General features: G+C 35.0%; 1 protein-coding gene across 6 annotated transcripts in view; it reads left to right on the forward strand.

The window, feature by feature from the left end:
- Window positions 1-17,453, forward strand: part of DOCK3 (dedicator of cytokinesis 3) — a 496,213-nt gene that overhangs the window by 291,297 nt on the left and 187,463 nt on the right. For 5 of the 6 annotated variants that reach the window (XM_074198056.1, XM_074198051.1, XM_074198054.1 and 2 more), the window contains exons 7-9: window positions 4,021-4,105; window positions 6,121-6,162; window positions 9,433-9,587. In XM_074198056.1, coding sequence (XP_074054157.1) covers window positions 4,021-4,105; window positions 6,121-6,162; window positions 9,433-9,587 — 282 coding nt within the window. Of the gene's footprint in view, window positions 1-4,020; window positions 4,106-6,120; window positions 6,163-9,432; window positions 9,588-17,453 lie in introns of those variants that run through there. The other variant, XM_074198055.1, reaches the window with a different exon arrangement.

Genomic DNA, 17,453 nt, shown 5'->3' on the forward strand with positions numbered 1-17,453 from the left:
TTGCCCTTTCTTGAACCCTAACTCCAAATGTATAATAAAAAGAGAAAGAAAAAAATCTTGATAATAGTGATGCTATAGATTGCCCTGATGATTGAAATGAGAAACTTTGATAAACTCTAAAACTTTCACTTCCTGGGCTACATAGTATCTAGTATTGTTGTTATGACTGAATACAATGATCATTATATATGGCATAAAAAAAGCGTTCCTTCTAATGTTCTGATTCAAGGCATCATGCTAGAAGTCTTGACTTTTTGATTAAACAATCAGTCTTTTCCAAGTTAGTGTTTTATGTCATCCCATAATTGGAGAATGATTGTAAATTAAAACATTTTAAAAATTCTTAGAATCTTACTTTGGCAGGAAAGCTATTGAATGAAATATTACTAAATTTTTATTGTTTCACTGAAATATTACTTAGATTTTTCCAGTCATGGGTCTATAACAACTTCAAGGAAATCAAGAGCAGCAAATTAAAGAAATGGAATGTGGTCAAAAGTTGCTTTGTGAATAGATTCTAGAGGTAGAGAAACAGAATCTATATAATCAACCAACTCATTTAAATGTATTGAGGGAGCTCAACATTGACACTAGATCTAGGTTTACCTTTAAAAATAATTTGCCTGATTTTCAGTATTATTTTTGCTGACAACTTAAAAGGTAATAATAATAATTAATAATAATAATATAAAATTACACTTTTCTTTAGAACTTAAAGGTTGGCAAGATACTTTCCTCATAACAATCCTGCAAGGTAAAGATTATGAGAATTAATATTCCATTTTACAGATAAGGGGGTTAAAAAGGATTCTGTGAAGAAATTACTTTCCCATGACCACTAGGTTTCTTGTTTTAATGTATAACTAGTAAATGTTAGAATTAGGGCCAAGTTCTCCATTCCCAAGTTTATTAACTATTTCCACTATTCTATACCTCAACTCTGTTTATGAGGCTAACAGCACATTATTCTTTTTTCACCACAAAAGTATCACTAATAAATTCTGTACTTTGGGGAACACGTAGACACCTTTTATAATAAGTGAGAGGTATTTTTGAACCGGAAGAATCTGTAGAAATAGAAATGCTAATATCAGTTAAAAGTAGACTATAATGTCTTGTTCTCCTTCGTAATATCCTATCACAAAGTGTTAGCAATGCTGACTGGTTGGCATTAGTGTTGGTGTTAACCTTTAGTAACCTGATGATGCATGAATTCCTCTGAATAATTTGATAGGGATAAAAATACCTTCTATCTTTCATGATTTCCATATACAATAATTAGTAAAGTTCATTGTGTCATCCGGTTGTTAATGAATTATGTGATAAGAAGAGCAGTGGAAAGTTTTTCTTCATAATATTATTCAAGTTAATTTCTTACCCAATGAGTTTTTGTTAAATCTCTGCTAGCACCATACCATACCTTATAGAAAATGAGAAAGAAATATATGACCCTGAGAAGTTTACAGTCTTTTTGGACAGATAAGAATGCATGCTTCCCTCTCCACAATCTATGGGTTGTTTTTGCTCACCCTATCCACTCTAAGACCTATCAGTTCTTTCCCACCTCCCCCAAATCCATAGGTATGAGAAAATATCTTTTAATTGAGAGAACTCCATAATACATTTTCATAAACTTAAATGAATTCAACTTAACAACTGTCACAGAAAGAGATGATAGTTTGACTATTGTGTGCTCATTCTCCACTATGATTATAAGTCCCAGAATATGAGAATGAAATGAGAAGCATTCCCACCACTTCTACTACATTGTGTGATTCTAAAGCCTCTTCTTCATCATATACAAAGACTCTCTATTCATTCAGTTTAGGGCAGCAGAAAAAATAGGATACTAGATTTGGAGTCAGGAAGATTTGGAGTCAGGAAGATCTGAATTTAAATCCTGCTTCAGGCACCTGGGCAAATCACAATCTCTCAACCAGCCTCTGTAAAATGAAAATTATAAGAACACTTATTTCAGAGAGTTGTTGTAAGGATCAAATGAGATCATTCCTATAAGGTACTCTGCAAAACATTCACTTTTGTAAGCATTTGCTTTAATTAATCTTTATTTAATCTGGGAGAAGGGGAGGTGATCTTAGCTGGCCTACCTCGTTGGCTAGAAAACCCCTATCTTTGACCTCTTTGTGTTCTGTCCTGCCTCTTGGTGAAACAGGAAGAAGAAACAAATAAATGGTGATATAATCACTTTCAAATATCATCATATTTATGTGTGAAACCTTTTCAAGAGTGTTTACCCCCTAGTCATCAATTTTCTTTACATCTAAATCTTTACCTGTTTTTTTTTTCCTCTTTTGGGTATATATCTTGGTTTCCCTTATCTAATGATAAATAGCTTACCTGAGTCCCCCATGAAAAATAAAATTTTCATTCAGTTTTTTCCATTAAAACCATCCTATATTCTGCTACTTCTTAATAACAGCTACCTTAATAACTACTTTATTTTTAAGAGACCCTAGCCCTTTTTCAGAATATCTGTTTAAAGATATCATGCTGGAAAAAAATGTTCTGAATCATTATTGATTAGAGAAATGCAAATTGTAACATCTGAGGTACCACATCATACCACTCAGATTGTCTAATATAACAGAAAAAGAAAATGGCAAACCCTAAAGGAATGTAGAAAAATAGGTACATTAATGTATTATTGATGTATTTATAAATTAGTCCCACTATTTTGAAGAGCAATTTGAAACTGTGCCAAAAAGCTATTAATCTATGCATACCCCAAAGAGATCAAAGGAAAAAGGATTTATAGCAACCTTTTTTGTAGTGGCAATGAATTGAAAACTGAGAGGATGCCCTTCAACTGGGGAAGGTCCAAGTGAGATATGGTATGTGAAGGTTATGGTATAATATTATTCAGTAAGGAATAAAGATGGGGATGGTTTCAGGGAAATATCTCTTAAGAAAGCTTATATGAACTAATGGAAAGTGAGGTGAACAGAACCAGTAACAGCTGTACATAGTTTCACACAGTAACAGCAATATTGTAAATACAATCAAATGTGAATGGTTTAATAACACTGATCAATACACAGTTCCTAAAGACTGTGATGTCTACCTTCAGATAGAGAACTGATGGAATCAGAGTGCAGAGTAAAGCATATTTCTTCACTTTCTTTTTCTTGGTTTTAATCTTTTTTCTAGAACATGGCTAATATAGAAATATATTTTGCATGACAGCACATGTATAAAGAATATTATATTTCTTGCCATCTCAATGAGTGGGAAGAAGGAGAGAATTTAGAAATGAAAATAAAATAAAATTGGGAAAAAATAGATAACATATTGGGTTTTTTATAGTGATTTTCCAAAGATAATTTTGACTACATACAATTTTCAATCTTGTGCTTACTTTAGAATATAATCTACCCTGCAAATATGTGATTTCACTGTGGTAATTTTCATTGCAGTTTTTCTGAAAATGCTCTATATATGACCAAATCTCTGTGAAGGAAATTATACCAATATTAATGTAAATAGGTTATAAATGAATTAAGATCCTCTAAACCTCCATATTGGTTTAACACTTTTAGGTAGTAATTTTAACATGTTTCACTTTGTGACAGATTAACTTGATCCTTCTGCAGTTTTCTTGTCTGCTAGGCATAGCAAAGCCAAGTCAGTACTTTTATAAGAGTGAAAAAAAGGAAAGCTATAGTGAATTACTGATTACTAACCTACTACAAACTCACTCTTAAGACACTTAAGGAATCTGCTACAAAAATGTCATCAGATGAATAATTAGACTGAAATTACAAGGAGAAATAGAAGTACTCAGTTACTGACATTTTATCAGTCACAAAATCCCTGAACTCATTTGCTGAGCAAAGCTTTCCAGTAATTCCTAGGCAAATTCAACTCAGCATTGTCAACAAAAAGTTTGAACCCCTGGTCCCAAAGGTCATAGTATATGGAGACCCTTATTGACCACAGAAAATAGGTAGATAGATTTGGGGATATATTATGTGATTCTTATGTTTTCTCTCTCTTTAATAGGCATTTGGGTCTGGACCTAGTTCCTCGAAAGGACTTCGAAGTGGTGGATTCTGATCAGATTAGTGTCTCTGATCTCTACAAAATGGTAAGAATCTAAGAAAAAAATAAATGATTCTAATGGACTTCTAGAGGTGCTAAAGGAGGGTACTTCAAACCTGGGAATCACTTGGGCAAACTTGGAAGCAGGAGACAAAATGTCACATATAAGGAATGACACGCAGTCTAGTCTGACTGAAACAGAAAAGTAAGGTCAAAATTATAAGCAGGCAAGAGGCAGATTGTGGAGGATTAAAATTTCCTGTATTTTATCAAAAAAGCAGTGGGGTAACACTGAAAATTTTGAGGGAGAAGAATGTATTTGTCAGATTGGGGTTTTAGAAACAGTGATTTGATGACTCTCTGCAAGAAGAATTAGAGATAGGGAAAGGCTAGAAACAAGACAAAAAGTTAGGTGGTTATCATTGTCATCCAGGTAAGAGCTAACATGAACCTGAACTTAGGTAGAAAATGAGTAAATGGAGAGGAGGGGACCTAGAGGAAAGATGCTGAAGAGGAAAACAGACAAGACTTGGAAGTTTATTGGGTGTGAGAAGAGGAACAAGGAGCAAGGAAGAAGAGGGAAGAGTTGAGAATGCCTCCAAGATTAGGAATCTTAGTGTCTAGAAGGATATGTCTTCCCTCAACAAAAAGATGGAAACTGAGTAAGGATGGATATGGGAGGAAGTAAAGGTTCTGTTTTGAATAAGTTAAATTTGAGATAGCTAAGGAATAACCAAGAATATCCTGCCACCAAGCTAGCAGGTAGTCAAAAGTACAGAACCAGAGTTGAGGAGAAAAATTGAGCTGAACATAGATTTGGGTAGTCATCTACAAAGAGATGATCAACAAGATTTATTAATTAATAGGTGCTGAAAATAAAAAATGCAAAAACAAGATAAGCCCCCCCATACCCAAAGACCTGAGATTTTAATAGGTATCAGGACTAACTCATGTGGAAGCTTCTAGTATGTGAACTATAGAACCTGATTATCTTGATTATTTCAAGTAATGGAAAAGTAATCTCTTCCAATCTACTGGAGTCATCTCTAGTACTTACACTGATCGTTTATAATATTTTTAAACCATATGGAGACATGTAAAGACATGAAAAAATGTTTCAGATCACCTAGAAGGAGGTAAATAAAAATGAGAGTAATTCTGAGCAATCTCCTCATTCTCATTAGACTGACAAAGCTTACAAAAACTGGCAAATGTCAGAGGGGGTGAAGGGCAACATGTACATTAATTTACTTGGATAACTGTGAATTACTTCAGTCATTCTGCAGTGTAATTTGGAACTATACCCAAAAAGTTACTAAACTGGGCAGCTCAGTGGCACAGTGGAAAGAGCACCTGGAGTCAGGAGGACCTGAGTTCAAATCCATCCTGAGACATTTGACACATGTGACCCTGGGCAAGTCACTTAATCTTGATTGTCTCAGTGAGGGAGAGATTTCCAAATTCAACTTAATGTGTGTTTTAAGGCCCTCCTGGGTGTGGAAGGCCTTTCTAGATTCTGATCAATTTAGATCAGAACCTTGAATGACAGGTAGGGTTTCCCTAGGCAGAGATAATGAAGAAGGCCATTCTGTATGAGCAAGGTGGTGAAGGCAGGAGACTGCAAGGCATTCAGATTGGTGTAAAGGGCCCCATTAGGAAAATAGGAGAAGATTCAAATACAAAGTTGATTTATGTTATTGAGTCCTGTATATTCCCAAATGAGACCTCTGTGAAGAGGAGCAGGGTGAGTTGGGGGAGAATGTGTGACTGTCTATATATAACTATGTATATCTTGGCAAAGGTCTTTTAGATCTATATACATACAGATATGTATTTGGTGGTAGTTGTGAGAGGAGGGGAAATAGGATCTATCTGTGTATTTAAACCACTAAGGTAACTGGTATATAATATGGATGTTGTAGAAAATATGATGCTGAAGTAAAAATTAGAGCCCCAAGGAACTTGTCTATCATCAATCACCCTGTGCTGGGAAGGGATTTGTTATTTAGAAAATAAACAACTGCTAATTGACTGAATGATTACTCTCTTTTCTTTTTCTAGCACTTATCTAGTCGGCACAGTGTACAGCAAAGTACATCCCAGGTAAGCTGGCTTTAAAAAAGGTTTCTTATCATTTCCTGTTGACTGCCTTCTTTTAAGATAGGAGAATGCATAGGGAAATAATTGACTTCTTGTTTGAAGCCACCTTTCATCTAAGGATCCCTGACCCATAAATCAACTGACCTCTGAGGATGTCAGCACTCTCAAGGATTGGGTTCCCTGCCCAAGACTCAGGGCCTGATGGGCAGCCACTTGGCAGCTGCTTTAGACCAGAGCATAATCTCTCAGCAGCACTGCACTCCCACAAAAGCTCTCCCTTTCTCCTGGCTCTGGAACGCCTTGGGTAGTCAGAGACTGGTCAGGGCGCCCTTTTCTGAATATTTAATAGCTTCATATTTCAGCTCCAGCCTAGCCTTGGAATTAGCTATCCAAGAGTAGCCTAAGGGAAATGCTTCTTTAAGATGGGTTTTCCCAGTTAGACTCCAGATTCACAGAACACCCTGGAGCAAATTCTGTATCCTCCTTACCTGTCCATGTCTCTATTTGTAACATGGAAATAACTGATCTTATCTACTAGATTGGAAGGAGATAAGAGGTTTTAAAAAAAAAAAAAGAAGTAATAGAAAAATGTTTTCTGAACTTTACACCAAGACAGCATGGAATCAACCATAATGCTAGAGAGGAACATGATTTGTACCAGCTGAGTTGGGGTTGTTTACTATTTATTCCAAAAGTTGATCCACAGAAACTGTTCCTCTAAGAGGTGCCAGTAGCAGAGCATCAGCAACCTTAAACCAGTCTCTTCTAGCTCCCTGCCTGCATGATTACCTTAGTATATACGTGGCATGATCAGAATGTCCAGATGCCAACACCCTCACTAAGTACTTCCAACAGCACCAACTATTCATGACACTGACCCAAATATAGAACCTACTTCAGTAGCAGGAATCCCCACCTTCTTATAATTCTGAAATATCCAGTTGCCAACAGCAACCCAGTGACTAGTAATTTATATTTTCAATTGTTTTCATTGCTATTGTTCATCTTTTGCTCTTTTTTTTATTTCTGGGCTTTATCTTTTTGACCTTTTGACCTTCCCATTCTTTGTATTACATTCTTAGATAATACTAGTTGGTCTCCTTGCCACCTTAATGCAGACCCTAATCAGTATTTTTTATTCCCTCATGGAAACAGGCAGCATCTTTTTCTTGTGCTTTAAATGAAACTAAAATGAATGTAGCCATATTTTTAGCAATAACAAATCCTTTAATCTGCATGCCCCTTTATTAAAAAGAGTCTCATTGTCAGGGATGTTATTATAGCTTCATTTAGTATTATCTGAAGCGAGATAATATATATAAAAGTCTTTGAAAAGTAAAGAATTGTACAGCATAAAGATTATTCTAAAGGGTTATTTTAGTTAACTTTCTCTAACCTATCCCAATATAGAGGAATTACAAAATATTATCAGAGCATATTTGTACATGCTTCTGTAAAGACTGATATCATCTAAACAAGTTTTGATATCTTAGCTCTATATAGAAAGTTAACTCTATATACACATATATTTATGTACATGTAAATGAAAATGGCATTTTTTTCTAGTTTATCAAAGTTTTACATGTTAAAAAGGAAAGCTGATAAACTATCCAGACTGTGACCAGGAGACTTGGGGTCTAGTCTCTGCTTAAGTCCTATCTGGCTCTTAACACTAGGATTCTAACATCTTTGTTTGTTCATGCATGTTGACAAAAATAAATAGACTTTATACCAGTTGGCCTTAGACTCTGTGTGCTGTGTATACATATGTGTGTGTGTATGTCTTTATATATGTGCATAGGTTTATATACATATATGTATATAAACAGAGAGAGGAAAAAGGAGAAAGAAGACATGAAAATTTTATTAGAAAAATAAGGGTAGGGGTGGCTAGGTGGCACAGTGGATAAAGCACCGGCCCTAGAGTCAGGAGTACCTGGGTTCAAATCCAGTCTCAGACACTTAATAATTACCTAGCTGTGTGGCCTTGGGCAAGCCACTTAACCCCATTTGCCTTGCAAAAACCTAAAAAAAAAGTGAGGGCAGCTAGGTGGCACAGTGGATAGAGAACCGGCCCTGGAGTCAGGAAGACCTGAGTTCAAATTAAGCCTCAGGCACTTAATAATTACCTAACTGTGTGACCTTGGGCAAGTCACTTAACCCCACTGCCTTAAAAAAATAAAATGAAAATGCAAATAAGATATTTGAAAATATTCCCTGCAGTAATTCATTCAAGAGTTTTATTAATTAATTAATATAATTCATTGTTGGTCCTATTTAAGGCAGCATTGACACATACTCACATCCTTATTGTCATCCCCAATTCCTCATTCTCAATTATCCCACTTAACCAGTCAATTGTAAAACCTTGTCATTTCTTTCTCTATGATGTGTGTGTTTTTGAGTGAGTGTGTGTGTGTGTGTGTGAGAGAGAGAGAGAGAGTCCCTTCTTTCCATTTACATAAGCTCCATGCCTCACTCAGGCCTGCATCATTCCTTACCTCAACTATTGTAGTTGCCTTCTAACTTATCACTTCCTCAAAACTCCACTCCAATCCATTCTTTTTACAGCTGCCAAAATGGTTTTCTTAAAGCACAAGTCTATGTTACTCCTCTACCCCCCCCACTCAATAAATTCCAGAGGCTCCCTATTAATTTTAGAATCAACTAAATCCTCCTCTGTTAGCATTTCTAGAACCTCACAATCTGGCTTCTTCCTACCTTTCTGGTCTTCTTACACATTATTCACCTTTACAAATTCTCTGGATCAGCCATACTGACCTATTTGACTTTCCTCATATATATATAACAGCAATTTGTTTACATAGAACTGTTTCTGTCTTTTTTGCACTAACTGTCTCATCATGTGTGGAACATTATCCTTCCCCATCTATACACCTTAGAATGTTTGGCCTTGTTCAAGATTCAGTAAAAACTTAGCCTTTTTCAGGAGGCTTCTCCCTGTCACCCTAGATACTAGGTTGTGCTTCACCTCTAACATGACCTCCTAATGTCATTGGTCCTCTTCAAGAACAAAGGATGAACAACCCAACCTTCTATCTACTTTGAACATATACATATGTATAACAATTTATGTATCTATTATCTCCCCTATATGAATATAAGATTCTTGAGGGTAAGGATTGTTTTCCTTTTTCTTTGCATCCTCAGTGTTTTTCCACCATGTCTGGAACATTGTAAAGGCTTAAAAATTAATTAGTTGAGTAACATATCATTAAAATATTTCAAGTATTACTGCATCCCTCCACACAGGTGGATACCATTCGTCCACGTCATGGAGAAGCCTGCCGAATACCAGTACCACATCATTTTTTCCTCAGTCTAAAGAGTTTCACCTACAATACCATTGGAGAAGATACAGATGTCTTTTTTTCCTTGTATGACATGCGAGAGGGCAAGCAGATCAGGTAGGACTGTGACTGGTATGAATTTATTTTTATTAGAACCAAGGGTACTTTGGGAAGCCTAAGGAGATTGTTAGGGAAAATAGTATCCTCCTAATTAGAACACATATTGAAGATCAATATATTTATTTATTGCTTAGAGACCTTTAATGTTGCTAGGGTGTTTACTTTGATTTTACTTCCTGCAAAACTGAAGAAAGTTATTTCTTTTATGGCCATCATGTTTAATGTACATGAAAATGAAGCCTCTAAGTGCTAATATCACAGCATAAAAAGGCATTTTGAATAAAATGGCATCTTGAATATTTCATAATACCTCCCACACTTTCAGTTCTTATCCAAGTAAAAATAACATGCTATCTCTCATGAATGGTGAGGTATCATGCAAAAGATTCTGTAGGGAATGTGCCTTGAGTTGTTTTTCCATTTATGAGGATTGGCTCCAGTTCATGCATTCTTCCCCCCTTGCTGTTGTGATCAGCTGCAAATACATGCATAATGATCATCCAAGATGTTTTAAATTCAGTTTGTAGCCATAGATCAAAATAAGCTAATTGACCCAAATGCCAATTTAACTTTTGACTCTTGTTTTCACCATCACTATTTTATAACTGACTTATCAAAATTGCCAAAAATGCCCAATAATACTGAAATATGCCAAGTGATTTTATATTCTAATTTATTTTGTATTTTCTGACATAATATATTTCAATTATTTTAGGGTTTCAAAAAGGTTCATCTTTTTTTGTTCCCTCCATCAGTACAGATCATAACTCCTCCTCTATGATAATAAAAATTATCATCTGACAGCCATTCTTTTGGTATTAAGCCTATCCACACTGAAATAACATGATCCTTAGAAGAGAGATGCCCAGTCTGACTCTTCCTCAAAGTCTCTATAACTTTATTAAATGAGTGGTTCTTAGTGTCTTCAAATATAAGTCTACATCCCCCAGCATGATAGTAGTTGTAGTTACACCACCTATTTGGGGGGAGCTAAAACAAAATGGTGATTCTTGGTGCAATATGAATTGACTCTGTTGGCAAAGCTGAAGATTTCCTTGAACACAATGATTAGATTTAGTGGAATTTCAAACTGTGACCTGTTGTTTAACCAATAACATAATTAAAAAGGCAGGAAGTTATTATTTGAAGTAAATCATTTGAAGATATCTTAATAATAGAGAATTCTATAACCCTTCAACCTTAATAGAGAAAAAAATTAGCTAGGTACCTAAACATATCTTCCTCTTTTAAACAGATGACACTGAAAATTTTGCTTCAAGAAATACAATTTTATCTTCCCAATATGATCATAACAATTCAGCATTCTTTCCTTACAATATTCTTGGTACCATCCAAGAATGGTAAACTTCTTAGATTTCTGTCACCCAAAAACTTTAAGCTTCTTTTATGGTTGAACATTAACTTGGTCTTATATCACTTCTTAAAAGGAATCTTCATAAATCCCAGGGGATTAGAAGAGTATTACATAGGGTATAACTAATGTTTACAAGGTAGAATTTATTTAGCTCTCATATATGAATTATCAGAAGAATTGTCTAAACTACTATATAGAAAATGTTGAAATGGTAGATCACTAATATTCCTTTCCTCCTGAGAAGCCAAAGTAAATAATGGGGAAGCAAATTAAGGAGAAAGCCAGTCTTCTCCATTTTGAAGTCCCTAGTATAATATGAGAAGATAAACAGAAGTATTGAATTTAATCAATACATGTATAAAAAATATTCACAAATCATTCTTTGAGTCTTGATTCAACTCTACCTTGATCTGTGAACTGAGAAAATAAATATCTGCCTGAGGTCATTTTTTGCCACTAGTGGAAATTGTGAAGTATACTTGATCAAATTAGATTTGTATTTGTTTCATACTTTAAAAAAAAAACTGTAGATATCCTTCTTTTTTATTGTATTTTATAAGATCATTTTGCCAAGGAAAAGAGACATATTTGAATCATTTCCATTAATACTAAAAAAGCCCTTATGCCACAAAAATGATTACATTCCTGAATTACATACACAATTGGCTATAAACATAAGCCATACCTTATTGTCCACATATTCTAGAATTAGAATCATGGCTCTTAATTGATTTTTATATCCTTGAGGGCAGATACCATGTTTAACACATTTTGTATATTCCAAGGCATCTTGCACAAAAGAGGTTTTTAAGAAGTTTATACAAATCAAAGTGAGATATAAGTTTAGACAAGCAACCTAGATTATGGCTGAGGCATAGGACTTTAGACTTGATGGAATAGACAAACAAAGTGATTCTAAGTTTTTGAGTAGTAGAAGGCTTGAAAATGGTATTTTAAAAACATTTATAATAGGAAACCATCTCCAGAGGATTTCAGTGACATTCTTTTATATAACATTTACATGACTTCCTATAACCCTTTAATCGTGACAATCAGAAAAGAAATTCCAATATATTAAGGGACAGGTGTGGGAAGGGACACTTGGTTTTTTCCCCCAAATAAACTAGAAGCAACCCATTTTGGTCTACAGTAGAAGTTCTTTACCTTTCTTTATATCAGGAACCACTTTGCTTGGTAAAGTGCATGAACCCTCTCAGAATGTTTTTTAAATTATAAAATAAAATATGTAGGATTACATGAGGAAGCTAAAGATTAGTGAAAGTGAAAGTATAATTTTTTTCCCTATCCACATTCATTGAGCTCCCAAAATCTTCCCAGATTAAGAACCCTTGGTCTATATATACAATCGTAAAACTCAAAACTGAGTCCTTCTAAACATAACTCATTTCTATTGGAAGCAAATAGGTGTTCCCCATCCCTCAGGATTGTTTCATACATGACCAAACCTTCCAAAGGATCAATCAGTTTGGATAATTTAATAAATTGGGCACTCAAGTTGGTCAATATCTTATCAAAGGCAATTTGGACTTTTAGCTCCATTGACAAGCTGTAATGGTCCTCTTCCAAGATCCCAATTCATTTCACTGCTATATTGCTATTTGTTCTGTTTTGGCCAGGCTTCCCACCCACACTGCTACATATATTCATTGATTGTGGATGCACCTAATGGTATAGGGCTTGAAGTCAGCTGTATCCATAGAAAATTACCATTTTGTCTTTTTGTGCCTTTTTTCCTTCTTGAAAAGCCTTACACACTAGACGATATCCTAATTCATTTTCCCTGCAACCCTATCCACTCTTCAGCAACAAGTCTACTAATGCACTTGCTGACTTATGAGAGCCTTTACTTGGTACACAATTTTGAAACATTCGAAGGATTTATAGGTGAGGCCATGTAAAAGTCTGGTGCTAATGTGCCAATAAATTCATGCCGTAGCAGACAGGGAGAAAAATCACAGCCATACTCCAAGCTACACTAGCAGAAAGTATTTAGAGTCCAAATTATTTGGTAGTATAAATATAATAGTATAAATGGAGGGGACTTGGTGGCAGATGGACCAGAGAAGATGAAAGACAATGAAGACTTAAAGATAACTCCAAGGTTTCTGGCCTGAGATAATGGTAGTACCTGTGTCAGAGAGAGAGGAGTCCATTGGAAAAGAGAAGTTAGGTCCTCACATTATGATTGTACTGTTATAACCATTTACCAGGGCAGTATTATTAGGTGTTGATTGAACTGAATTCCCTTTCAGTTCTGGACGTTCTCTGATCCTTTTAACCATATAGGTAATAGTAAAAAATTTAAATGTCCCATATAGCTTAGCTGCAAAAAGTAGTGAATATAAAGATCTCATGAAAAGAGTAGACTAAGAGAAAGATGCTTTAGTAGAGATAACCTATGAAAGAAAGGAAGGAGAGAAGGAAGAAAAAGAGAAAGAATTGGTTCTTAGCAACTGAATATTCATCTCTTAAAGGTTTAAATGAAGTAGCTACTATATATAAATGCATTGCTTATCTGGAGCCTAAGAAGCTCCTGCTATCATTATGTAAATATTAATACTAATTAGAATCTGTTAGCTGTCATGAGGCATCAGAATGTTGGGCAGATTTTTGTAGGGTCTTTGTGGGGTCCTTTTGACCAATGAGTCTCCCCCAACACCTTGTAGGGGCTACTTGAGCAATAGATACAACTCTGACCTTTGTGGCTGAGTTAACTTTGGAGTAATCCACATCCATCACTATCTTGGCCCAAATGACAGAAAAAATTAGGAGAGAAATTAGTCACTGCACTCATGTAGGCTGGACTGTAAAAAGATTTAAATATGCCATGGAATTGATCTCACAGGGAGAGAAAAAATATAAAATTCATAAGAGTTTTGAGGATGTTAAGAACTCCTACAAGTTGGTTTCCTTCACTGAGGAATAACTTTGCCTGACTATAGTTTGATTTGCTATTTTCTGAGGTAGATTGAGAAAAGAAAAGAAAGCTTTTAAGTCGAATTGTAAGCTGGAGGTTCTTACTATGTTGTTCAAAAATTATATCTAATTTGGTTGAGGAAGAATTTCATCTTCCAAAAATCTTTTGTGCTATTAAGTATATGTCATAAAACTTTGCTACTTCAGATTACTATCTGACCAACCAAAAGCAAGAGTTCCATGAATAGGGTTTATTGGTAGATTTCAGGGTGGCTATGAACTTGTATAGAAAAAAAAATAGATTTTTATTTTCATTAATATTTGTTTTCCTTTATAGTTTCCAGGTATATTATTTTATATATTAAAAAGCATTATTCTGAAAAGGGGTATTACTGTGAACTGACAGTCATCCATAGCCCTAAAGAAATTCTAAATTGAAGCTTCTTCTGAGAAGTATCCTAGAAAGCATGTAATCTTCTTGGGTTCACTTTTGGACACCCTGATGGCTAAGCCAACATCTTAGACTTTTTGGTATCTGTTTATCCACATTTTCTGTGTATTTCATAACTGTATCTTCTCAGTGCTGTTATTCTAGTCTTTAGAGTCTCTTAAAGGGTACTTCAAATGCTTTATTCTTTTTTTTAATCATCTGATTTTCTCATTACCAAGATATTCAGCTTGTGCACCCAATATATTATTTTCTAACAAGTGCCTGTTAGTCTTAGGGAGTTCCATAGAAGATCTTTCCTCCCTCTGGTTTCTGTTTTTCCCCAATCCAGCAGTGATGCTATCTTTAAAAACAATACCAATTTCCAGAAAAATCTTTCCTGAGCTGTCTCCTCTGACCAGTCCTTAAATGATCCTGTCTTTGATGTCCCCCTCCCTACTTTAGCTTTCAGAACACTTGACCTTACTAAATAATTCAACTCTTGTTACTTCTGTGCATATGGAGATAATTCATTTGACTTGCAAAGTCATTCATATGTCAAAATCTATTTTAGAAAACCTTCAAGGCTATGGATCTCTCCTCTACCCAATTATCATCTTCTATAATAGAAAAGGTAGTGTTTGAATTCAGTTGAAGAAATATTTGTTTTACTGCATGCAAGTATGCCTTTTTTCTCAGGATACAAAGATGAAATTGGAATAAGCTCAGCTTTTTGCCCTCTAAAAGGTTTAGGTCTTGAATGTCAGATTGCCAGAGTCTCACAAACTTTGCCAAGAGGCGCACCTAATATATTATTGTGATTGAATATGATTGTTCTATAAGAAAGGATGAGCAGAATAATTTCAGAAAAATCTGGAAAGACTTGCATGAACTGATGCAAAGTGAGGTGAGTAGAACCATAAGACCATTGTACATGGTAGCAGCAATATCATATTGATGATCAACTATAAGTGACTTAGCTACCCTGATCAAATACACTGATCTAAGACAAAGGACTCATGATGAAAAATGTTATTTGCCTCCAGAGAGAGAATTGATAAACTTTGAGTGAAAATTGTAGATAATTTTTTTCCTTATTTATCTTTTTTGAGTTTGTTTTGGTTTTGCTTTTGGTTTGGGGGGGCAGCTTTTTGGGTAAATGGTTAATACAAAAATGTATTTTATATAACTTCACATATCATAACTGATATCACATTTCTTGCCTTCTCAATGTGTGGGAAAGGGGTAGGAAGGAGGGAGAGAATTTAAAATTCAATTTTTTAAAAAAGAATGTTAAAAATAAATTATTTAAAGAAAGAGACACACCTAAGAAAATAGCAAAAGTGCTCAAAAAACATTGTCAAGGAGATAGCTGTTACTATGACATCTCTCACATCCTACCTATCTTTCCATTCAATTACCCAACTCTAGTTTAAGACTCATAATTTCTTACTTGGACAAATGCAATAGCCTCTAATTGGTCTCCATGCTTCATCTCTTCAGATTCCAAAGTATCCTCATCAAACCTGCCAAAATGATTTTCCTAAAGTGTGGATCTAACTATATCATTCCCCCCACTCATTATAATCTTAGTTACCATCATCTCTAGAATCAAATATAAACTACTCTGTTTGGCATCCAAAGTTCTTTTGGCCTTGGCCCATATTTACTTTTCTAGTCTCATTTCTAATTATCTTTGTAATCTTATTGTCCCTCATCCCTGACACAACAGTGGATAGAGAGCTGGTCCTACAGTCAGGAAAACCTGAGTTCAAATTCAGTCTCACGTAATAGTTGTATCACCCTGGGCAAGTCACTTAACCTTTGTTTGATTTAGTGTCTCCATCTATAAAATGGGAATGAAAATCACATGTACCTTCCAGTGTAGAATAAAGTGAATTAATATTTGTAAAGTCTTCATGCTACAAGAGATGTGCCTGGCACCTATAATTAATTTCCTTCCTTCCTTCTTTCCTCCATTCCTCCCTCCTTTCTTTCTTGCCTTTGCTTGCATTGTTTATCCTCTAAGCCTATAATAAATTCTCTCCTCACCTTCACTTCTTACAATCCCTAATTACCTTCAACATTCAGCTCAAGCACCAGCTTCTATCAGTGCTGTCAAATTCCCTGTTTGGCACCACTAAAACATATACTGAAGGATCCCTGCAGGCTGCATGTTGATTTAGTTTTTAAAAACAATGTTATCTGCGTTTTATTATATTTGTATTTATTTTGTTAAATATTTGCCACTTACATTTTAATCTGATTTGGGCTACACTGTTCTGATCCCCTTTTCTGATACCTTTAGTACTTAGCATTGCTTTCCTTCTTCAAAAAACAAAAATGTTTAAATAGATTTAGATAGACAGATTGACAGCCAGCGAGAGAGAAAAGAAAGAAAGCTTCTAGAGAAGAGGTCCTGTTATATTTCCCTCTTTACCCCTGGGCCTAGCAAGGTGCCATGCAGGTAAAAAGACTACATGAACAAAGCTCACCTTCCCTGGCATAGAACTATCTAATTCTCCTTCCTGGCAGCACTGACAGCTACACTGTATAAGCTCTACCACTTTTTCTAAAAATGTAACCTGGTTGCCATCAAGCTTCCTACTTGTACTAGATTTCAACAAGTTTAGTTTATAAAATTCAAATCAACTTCCTTTAGTTTAGAAACATTAGCTTAGAAGCCTGGGCTCATCTGTTCTACATAGCACAAAAAAAAGGATAAAAGGGCCCCTGACCTTAATAGAATTTTTGGCAATTGAGACTACCTTTCTATCATCTACAAAAAAATCACCCATTTCTTTCTGAAGAAGCAAGACCTAAAAGTGATGAAATTTTTATGAATCAAATACTCAATGTTGGTTGCCACTCTAATAAATACTGATTGTGCAAATAATAGTGGGGGGGGAGCAGAGGGTGAAGAAGAGTCAGTATAGAAATTTGTTTCCTGTTTCCTCTACAAAGAACTCTCTTAATTCTTTAAGAAACACATTTCACTATAAAAAGCTTTCTCTGATTTTTTTCTATACATTTAGAATAATAGCAACAGCAACTGCTATTTACTTTGTTCAATAAGGTTTAAAAATGCTTTAGTTACATTAGTTTGTTTAATTCTCAAAATAAC

Source organism: Macrotis lagotis, chromosome 8, assembly GCF_037893015.1.
Source record: "Macrotis lagotis isolate mMagLag1 chromosome 8, bilby.v1.9.chrom.fasta, whole genome shotgun sequence".
Lineage (NCBI taxonomy): Eukaryota > Metazoa > Chordata > Mammalia > Peramelemorphia > Peramelidae > Macrotis > Macrotis lagotis.